At 46.0% G+C, this 9,861-nt stretch overlaps 2 protein-coding genes across 2 annotated transcripts in view; both read right to left on the bottom strand.

Moving 5' to 3' along the window:
* Positions 1 to 64, bottom strand: part of TELO2 (telomere maintenance 2) — a 20,847-nt gene extending 20,783 nt beyond the window's left edge. The window contains exon 1 of the mRNA XM_010005062.1: positions 14 to 64. Within this exon, the coding sequence (XP_010003364.1) occupies positions 14 to 64 (51 nt within the window). The remainder of the gene's footprint in view (positions 1 to 13) is intronic.
* A 1,856-nt stretch (positions 65 to 1,920) lies between these two features.
* RNPS1 (RNA binding protein S1, serine-rich domain) lies at positions 1,921 to 8,365 on the bottom strand. Its single transcript, XM_010005044.1, has 7 exons — positions 8,295 to 8,365; positions 7,774 to 7,929; positions 7,285 to 7,476; positions 6,025 to 6,127; positions 5,000 to 5,153; positions 4,411 to 4,552; positions 1,921 to 2,235 (listed from the first exon to the last, which is right to left on the bottom strand). The coding sequence occupies exons 1-7, from the start codon at positions 8,363 to 8,365 to the stop codon at positions 2,130 to 2,132; spliced, it is 924 nt and encodes a 307-aa protein (XP_010003346.1). The 3' UTR covers positions 1,921 to 2,129.
* Positions 8,366 to 9,861: the final 1,496 nt, after the last annotated feature.

Here is a 9,861-nt window from a genome sequence, read left to right as displayed (position 1 = left end):
GGCCCTCGCCCGCTCCCAGCGCCGCCGCCGCCTCCCGCAGGGCGCCCGCCAGCCCCGCCGCCATGTCCCCGACAGGAGGAGCGCCTGCGCTGCGCCAGCCAATCAGCGCCGGCCAATCAGCGCCAGCCAATCCGCGCCGCCCGTGGGTGTGACGCGCGGAAGCCCCACCCACGCCGGCCTTAAAGCCGCACGAGCTCCCGGCGCGGGGCTCGCCCGCCGGGATCCGGCAGTGCCGGTTTTACCGTAAAATCCCCAGTAAAGGGAGCTGCCGGCCTCACCCTTCTGCTGGGCTAAAGGGCTGAAGAAGGGAGAGAGGCAGGGCAGTTATTCTCAACCCTACTGCTTTATTCAATAGTTGCTCATCCTAAACGAGTACAAACACAACATGGCCCAAAAGGCTACAAAGTGATACAAAACAAAACAAAATCTTTATAGTATTGACTGTACAACAGGTGGTAAATTCTTTGCCTGTGTGAACCGCGCTTAATCCAGACAGCTTTGACCCTCCCTCCCTGCCTTGCAGTTTCCAGGGGGTTGATGCTCAGTTGTCAATTTGAGATCTGAACAAGCAGAAGCACTCACACCATCTCACTGAGGAGCTGTCTATGAAGTTTTTACCAACACCTTTTAATAAAAGGTGAAATATATCACTTACGGGGACAACTACAAAGCAGTTCTTAAGATTTCCAGCTTATTTTCTAAAGTATCATGTTCAGTGGGCGGGACTGTGGTTTCTGTGATGATCGCCTGGTACGTATGTTACAGAAGAGCCTCGTCTGCAGAAACTAATGGAATAAAGTGACAACTCAGCATTAAATTTTGGGCAGATCTGGACTCCAGCTACGGCCCTCGCCCGCTCCCAGCGCCGCCGCCGCCTCCCGCAGGGCGCCCGCCAGCCCCGCCGCCATGTCCCCGACAGGAGGAGCGCCTGCGCTGCGCCAGCCAATCAGCGCCGGCCAATCAGCGCCAGCCAATCCGCGCCGCCTGTGGGTGTGACGCGCGGAAGCCCCACCCACGCCGGCCTTAAAGCCGCACGAGCTCCCGGCGCGGGGCTCGCCCGCCGGGATCCGGCAGTGCCGGTTTTACCGTAAAATCCCCAGTAAAGGGAGCTGCCGGCCTCACCCTTCTGCTGGGCTAAAGGGCTGAAGAAGGGAGAGAGGCAGGGCAGTTATTCTCAACCCTACTGCTTTATTCAATAGTTGCTCATCCTAAACGAGTACAAACACAACATGGCCCAAAAGGCTACAAAGTGATACAAAACAAAACAAAATCTTTATAGTATTGACTGTACAACAGGTGGTAAATTCTTTGCCTGTGTGAACCGCGCTTAATCCAGACAGCTTTGACCCTCCCTCCCTGCCTTGCAGTTTCCAGGGGGTTGATGCTCAGTTGTCAATTTGAGATCTGAACAAGCAGAAGCACTCACACCATCTCACTGAGGAGCTGTCTATGAAGTTTTTACCAACACCTTTTAATAAAAGGTGAAATATATCACTTACGGGGACAACTACAAAGCAGTTCTTAAGATTTCCAGCTTATTTTCTAAAGTATCATGTTCAGTGGGCGGGACTGTGGTTTCTGTGATGATCGCCTGGTACGTATGTTACAGAAGAGCCTCGTCTGCAGAAACTAATGGAATAAAGTGACAACTCAGCATTAAATTTTGGGCAGATCTGGACTCCAGCTACTCTGAAAAATCCTGTGCTGGCACCTAGAGATGAAGGTAAATGCCTCCCTGCCTCACCATGCAGGGTTTCTTAAAACAGCTCAAGATTTACATGCTTGTCTATACAGCGTGCGAAGCATTTAGAGATCACCAAGCAGCAGCCTGCTAACTGGCTGTAACATCTTTCCTTCTGTTTACCTGTAAAAGATGTTTTTGCAGCCTTTGAAAAAAAATCAAAGCCATTTAAAATAATTTCAATTCAATACCAGGAAACTAGAAGCTCCACAGCAAAGGTGATCTACTGGCTGGGAGCTTTAGCTCTCTCCTCTTAGGTCACCCTCATTGCCAGGATTCTCTCTCACTCCTCCTCCCACAGACCTATTATATATATAAAAAAAAAGGTACAATATTTAGTCTGACAGGATTTAAGTTAAAAAATAAAAAGCTGTCCAGTCTTTTTGCTTTATCGTGAAGAGTTGGAGCTGGAGCGGCTGCGGTGGCGCCTCCGGCCAGGAGACCTGGATCTCGACCGCCGACGAACAGGGGATCTGCGCCTGGGAGACCGGGACCTGGCAGGGGGAGGAAGCTTCAGTCAGAAGACAAGGGCAACAGGTTCCAGTAACTCTTCAACTCATCTACCAACAACTTTTAAAAAATCACTTCCCCACCTCCCTCCAAAAATCCCTCACACCCCGCAGTAAAAGAGCTCCAGGGAGGAAAAAGGCAGTTCCAACATTACAGAGCAGGAATATCCTGGCTACCCTCTCTCTGCTTCAGGAAGCTGCAAGAATATTTAATATCAAAAGAACAGACAAGAATCTTGTCTTCTTCCTCAAGAAAAAGCTCAAGTTCATGCCACATCACATACTCCTTCACCTGAAAGATCAGCTGTGACTCCTGCAATACAGGGATATTCGGGGAAAGAATTTGTGGAACATTCCACATGACAGGGACATTTCTTAGAGCAAGTCTAACTCCAAAGAAACAGTTAATCATGGAATCACAGAAAGGTTTGGGTTGGAAGGGACCTTGAAGATCATCTAGTTCCAACCCCCCTTCATGAGTAGGGACACCTCCCACCAGACCAGGTTACTCCAAGCCCAATCCAACCTGCCCTTGAACCCTTCCAGGGATGGGGCAGCCACAGCTTCCCTGGGCAACCTGTTCCAGGGTCTCAACCACCCTCATAGTAAAGAATTTCCCCCTAATATCTAATCTAAATCTCCCCTCTTCCAGTTTTAAACCATTGCCCCTTGTCCTCACACTATATGCCTGTGCAAAAAGTCCTGCCCCAGCTTTCTTGGGGTATTTGAAGGCAGCTACAAGGTCACCTCGGAGCCTCCTCTTCTCCAGGCTGAACAACCCCAACTTCCTCAGCCTGTCTTCATAGGGGAGGTGCTCCAGCCCTCTGATTATTTTTGTCACCCTCTTCTAGACTCACTCAAGGAGCTCCACATCCTTCTTATATACTGCGGGCTCCAGAAATGGACACAGTACTCCAGGTGGGGTCTCACAAGAGTAGAGGGGGAAAATCACCTTTGATCAGCTGGCCAAACTTCTTTTGATGCAGCCCAGTGCACAGCTGGCTTTCTAGGCTGCAAGCATACATTGCTGGCTCATATTGAGCTTCTCATCCACAATCACCCCAAGTCCTTCTCCTCAGGGCTGTCCTCAATCCTTTCCCCTCCCAACCTTAATCTGTGCATGGGATTGCCCTGACTCAGGTGCAGGACCTTGCACTTGGCCTGGTTGAACCTGATGCAGTTTGCAAGAGCCCACTTCTTGAGCCTGTCCAGGTCTCTCTGGAGGGCCTCTCTTCCCTCCAGCACACTGACCTCACCACACAGTTTGGTGTTGTCAGCAAACCTGCTGAGGGTGCACTTGATACCACTGTCCATGTCAATGACAAAGATGTCAAGCTCTTCAGTCCCACAGTCAATGTGTAGGTACCACATGTCACTAAGGCTCCAGGCACAGAGCCTGAACAGGATAATCAGAGATAGACTTGGGAAGAAAACCAGCCACCAGGAGGGAATGCACAACCTCACCTTCACCAGCCCTCAGGAAAAGGCACATTTAAAGAACAACCAAAAGGCAGATCTGTGCCACATTAACTAGTTTTCATTTTAAACCTGTAGTTTGTAAGCTGTTCAACAACCAAGGGGCTCACACAGGAGCCACTTCTACTAGTGACAAGAGTCTCTGCAGATCTCCAAGGCAGAGGGTGCCCAAGTAGGAAGGAGGAAGGCTCCAAAAGACTCACTGTCTGAGCACATTCAGGCAGCCCCAAGTTGTACAAGGGTGTGTGCTTGTTAGGTCCCACCTTGGGGTGTGCTCTGCTGACCTGATGTAGGACAGCTTTTTCGTCGTGTGCCCGTGATATAAGTAAGGGAAGGAGGTGCAAGGGCAGCAGAAAAGCACAGAGCTGGAGAAGGCTGCCGAGAGCATTCTCCCAGCCAGAAAACCATTGCCACCTCAACTGGAAGCATTTCTGTAGAGGGAACTCCGAGGGAAGAGGCTGGAAAGCTCTGAACCTTTCTAATAGACTATTCAGGATGCAGCCCAGAGCAGGTCACCCTGGTGCTAGGAGTTAAGAAGGACAATCCAGGTTCAACTTATGCCCCAAAGGTATTACTGTCATTTGGAGGGAAGAGTCAAGTCCAACAGGATTAAATTGTTCCCATGCTGAGTTTCTGAGTGGTAACACGTCACACCAAGAAAGAAACACAGTCACAAGCTCTCACCTTCTCCTCATGCGAGGGGGTGACCTGCGCCACATGGGTGGTGGTGGCAGCATCCTCCTGGGTGGGCTAAAGCGTCGAGGAGGTGGCCTAGGTCGTGGTGCCAGCACAGCAGTGGCTGTGATCTCCTGACCATCAATCTGGCCTTTTAAGGGAATCACAGAAAGAAGGAAAGGAAGTTATTTTCCAGTACTAACATCTACACATCCTATTACTGCAACCCACAGTTTTGTCCCAAGCAAGTGAAGCATGTTCCCATAACCAGCTACAGAGTTATTCTGACAAATCCACATACATAGACTTCTTAATTTAATATCCCATCAAATTTCAGTTCAGACATTAACCAGGAATGATTTTCACAGAAACATAAATAATTCTATTATTGTTTTGAAAAAACTCAGTTTTAATAGTTCTGGCATTTCCTGGATCTTCCCTGAGCAACACAAAAGCCAAAGCCATTTGGGCTGAAAACAGACAAGTATTTCAGATCAGTTCCCCAAAGGCGTTCCCATCACCTTTAACTCATCTGCAGATCAACCTCATCTGCAAAGATTTTTATAAATGCAGCCTCCCTGCAGCATTTGATACCTACCTCCATCCATGTGTTTCAGGGCTTTCTCAGCATCATCTGGGTTCTCAAACTCCACATAAGCATAACCTTTCGAGAGGTGTGGATTTAGCCTGTCAACTGGCATGTCAATCATTTTAATCTTTCCATAAGTGGAAAAAATTTCCATTATGTGATCCTACAGAGAAAGAGCAAGTCTTAAGGACACAGACCACGCTGCAGAGCAGTAAATCCAAGCTGTACACAGCACTAGATTAGCTTTAAATCAATGCCATCATCAGGAAGACACCATTGACCAAACGGGGAAGGAATTACCACTGCTTTCTCTCCTGTGCTGCCCATTCAGTTTCTCAGATTGTTCCAAACCTTCAGTCCTAGCAGTATTACTGCTGCATGTCAACACTGGCTACAGAAGCACAACTAGTGTAAAAATCCTACTGGGGACCTGAAAAAGGAACTTATGCCCTCAGCTGAAAACCCTTCAGGTGCAATTTTTAATTTTTTAAAAAACACATACTTTTTTTAGCAACCTAAACCTTTTACCTCTGAAGACACTTAAACTACATTCTAGTAAAGACAATTCAAGCCAGCCCAGCTCTCTTCAGGTCCTTTAGCAAGAAATTCCAGATATCCTTCATGCTTCCAAGGTCATTTCAGCTATTATCCCAACTTCTGCAGTTTTTTTTCTAGTAAGGCAGGATACAAGGTCCGGAATACTTAAGTGGACCGACCTCTTAAGCACTACACAGTGTCTCTCTTAGTGCCATGGTCTGGCTGATGTGGTGGTGTTAGGTCATAGGCTGGACTTGATGATCTTTAAGGCTTTTCCAGCCTTGGTGATTCTGTGATATACCTGCACTGTACTTGACTCACTAAAATCCTACCAAAATTTTCCTTGCCAAATAATTTGGACACAAAGCAACAATTTCCACCAGTGACATCCTGGCAGCATTCTAGCAACAACCAAGTGTTGAGAGATTTAGAAGAGCTCCTCATGCATCCTCAGAAGAAAGAGGCAAGCTTGGTATTACAGGGGAGCACACCATTACCTTGGTGACATTCCTAGTGAGCCTTCCAACGTGCACTTTTGTGGGTCTGGGTGACGGGCTCCGCCTTTTACGCTCCTTTTCATCTCTCTTGGGTGCCTTGGACCTGATGGTGCCAACAGAAAACATCCAGGGTTTTCAGGGAACATGTCAGACAAACCAAGAAGCCATTCATTAACACATGATAAAACAGTACCATTTTTTCTTGGGAAGGCATCTTTTTTCATAAGAAGTTACAAGTTAGGAAGCACTGGAGTGGTGTGGGTGTGTTTCACTTAGGAACATCTCAGGATTTGCACCTGCCTTGTCTGCTTTTGCTTTTAAAGCCTTCTGGAATTTGAGAGCCTATTTTGGGGGAGTTTTCAACTTTACTGCAACTAAGGTAACAAACATGACATTTAGGATACATTTCTTCAAAGTTGTTTGCCATAGTTAAAGAACTTCTCAGTTGTTAAAACAAAAAACAGCCTTTGCCTCAACAATTAAAGAGGCAAAATTAGGACATAAATACCAAAGCACACCACAACCAGGCAAATTAATGGATCTGATTATTTGTGTTTCTGTATCTTCTGTTCACTACAGAGGTCTGGAAGTCTCACAGTTTGAAAAACCATGGTATGCCGTTTTAATCTCCCAAACCCCAGCACGCAGAAAATTTACATTTATGCTTCTTCCTAAAGTTACTGTCCTTAAATTGAGGAATACACTACAGAAAACCACAGTAGTTCATAATACTTCAAGTATATTTTATCAGCCTTCAGCACTCTACTTACAGAATTAGCCAAAGGAAAAAACTGCAGACATTAACACTCCTATCCTTACAGGAAAAATGCTTCCTCTGCCTCTTTGCCTCCCAATTTGTTCTTCTGTACATAAGAATAAATATGCCCACATAAACACCATTTTTAGCCCTGTGTTTTCTGTTAGTCTTGGCTGTAATTTACAGGAACCAAGGAGATTTACTCCAGTAAAAAACTGGTGGCCACACCATCTCATACTATTGGGGAAACACTGATTAAAGCTGCAGTAAAATGCAGTACTTAAAATCACTCTTCAAAATGGGGTTTTTAATTTGTCTTTCTACAGAGCACATGTTTTGATTGTAAGCAAAAACATGACCCTCTTTCTAACAAAATTCAGATCTCTAAGTTACAAAGAAAGGCAATGGTCCTTAGAAAAAAAATCTGTTGTGATCACAGCCTTGTATTTTCCAGGAAAATGAGCCCATCATGTGGTAATTCCTAGAAGTCCAATGAAACTCACTTGGAGCGGGAGCGTCTCCTGTTGTCATGTCTCCGTCGAGAGGGACTGGGAGATCCAGAGGAGCTGCTGGAACTGGAACTGCGTGAGGTGCTGGAGCTCCCAGAGCGGCTTGAGGCAGAAGAAGAGCTAGAGCCACTGCTAGAACCAGTGCTGGAACTGGACCCTGAACTGGAAGTTGAGCTGGAGCGGGATCTGTTGGGGATGGGGAGAAGAAAAAAAAAAAAGGTACTGAGAAAAAGAACTGCTGACAAACTTATGGTAATTATGCAAGAGCACCTGTGAGCTAGAATATGGATGCTGCATGGCTCACTAGAGAGCCAAAGGAAATCCATATCTAAAAAAATAAACCCTTTAGGTTGGACAAACTGCACTGTGACTAATACAAAGCAAACCTGCAACAAGTCCATGACACAAGGAATGAAATATACTGGAAATAAAGCTGCTGGTTTCTGAAAACTCTGATTTGTTACTACCTGTAACAATAACTACCTGGTACTGCTGCTCCCACTAGAAGCGCTGCGTCTTTTGCGGGTCTTGTCTCGCCCACGATCTTTTTCACCAGATTCCTTAGTGGATCCTTTATCTTTAGACCTGTCCTTTGATTTCTCCTCAGACCTATCCTTGCGCTTGGTTGGTGAGGGAGCCCTTCAAGAACAAATTGCAGAGGATGTTGCTTAATACAGAAAACTCCCCCCCAAAAAACCAAAAAAGCACACAACCCAACAAAGCACAGAACAGCAACACAAAACACAGAACTTCAAATGTAACTCCAGATCACCAAAACTCCAGAGTTAAAGCATTAGGCAAGTTTGGACTCTTTAGAAAAAGGAAAATATTTTACATTACAGCGCAGGTTTGAGGAAACAGCTGTAGCACACAGAAATTCTCACATACAGATATTCACTCAGGAAGAGTTACACTTCCGATTCCTCACCCTCACTGGGAGAGCCCTAGTACCCTAACAAACCCCCAGTTTTGTTAAGCCTAGAAAATTCAGACAGAATTATTACCTAGTGTTGGATTTTTTATTATTTTCTTTGAGTCCTAGCAAACTCTTCTTTTTCAATCCTGATAACTCCATTTCCCCTTCAGAGGTGTCCAAAGCAGCACCGAATGGGTCTCACTTATCTCAAATCTCACTTCTAACTCCTCGACTCTGAGAACTGATCCCTACTGGAGTGCAATAAACTCCCAAGAACAGCCTAGTGACAAGACAAAAGAGTTTAGAAACAAGAAATTAACAGATATGTATAAAACAACAAGCCTGCTTTGTGCCAATGGCAGCACACTGGGCAGCAACTGACTTCTAGAGAGCACTTCAGTTACCCAGACCAGTACACAGCCGTTACTGGCAGCCTCTGTGCCTGCTCCCACCAGCACCAGGCACCACATGGAGACATCTGCGTCCATCTTTAAAGCCACCCTTTTGACATTCACAGAAGTACAAAGGACCTTATACATCCAACAAAATAAAAGGCAGACAGAGGTCACTCATTTCCTCTGCAAGGTACACAAGCAGCTCCTGCCTTGCCTCCAGAGGAGCAAGCAGTGGCTTTCTGTAAGGCCAGTTTGTGCCACACGACCTACACCTGTCAGGGCTGTTGAGAACAACCCCCCACTGAATTATAGCTACTTTCCACTTCAACAAGCTGCCTCCAAATCTCTTATCTGTAAAGACCAGATTAAAGGGCCCAGTTTGCTGCACTGCTGCAACAGCAGATTCTCCTTTTAACTTCTTAGTAGGAAGTCTAAACTGGATTCTGACCTCACTTAGCCCATCAGTTCCTTCTTTATTTATTCTAGATAAGGGAGGAGACAAATGTAACAGTCCACTATTTAACACTGAAATACTGGGCATTAGTCAATTTCAGATGTTTCCCCATGAGCAGGCTGCATCCCTCACATGTTCTGTGATGTCTGAAGACACAGCTGCAGTGTGACAATTCCACATGGACTGTTGTGTTAACACCTGTATGACAACACTGCCTCCAGCTTGTGCTTTAACAGCCACTAAAGAGCATGGCATGTTTGATATGGTGCAACACCCATTACCTACCTATGAATCAAACATTCAGGATATGGAAGAGGGAATACAAGTATGTCTAAACTGCCAGGATGATCTGGAGTGGCACTGAACATCTGCAGTACTGCATCATGTTGGAAACACTTCTATCCCTATTTGCATTACAGGCAAAATTAGTTAAGAAGAAAAAAAAAACCCAACAACAACTCTCCAGCTCATTGCATCCAACAATCTTGTTGCTTCTATGCCTCTGGTGTCATGATGCTGGTGAGCAATTACTTTTATTTTCTAAACTGCATTTAAATTTACTTTTGGGAGGAGATCACTTCTGAACAGTTGAACTCACTTTCTTGATTTTCAGCATCACAGTTTTCCCTAATACAGCTCCAAACAGCAACCCAAATGAACATTCACAAAGCCAGCTCCCTGCAGATCCAGAAGACAGGAAACACCCACACGGGCCTTTCTGTCTGGAGAACTGGAAACTCACAACACAAATGTGGCACTGGCAGGGCTGTATGGGTCAGCCTCTAACCCCAGCGGTGAAAAGGAAA

Source organism: Chaetura pelagica, unplaced genomic scaffold (assembly GCF_000747805.2).
Source record: "Chaetura pelagica isolate M959 unplaced genomic scaffold, ChaPel_1.0 scaffold309, whole genome shotgun sequence".
NCBI lineage: Eukaryota > Metazoa > Chordata > Aves > Apodiformes > Apodidae > Chaetura > Chaetura pelagica.
The sequence above is the reverse complement of the archived record's forward strand: the minus strand, read 5'-3'. Positions and strand labels throughout refer to the sequence as shown.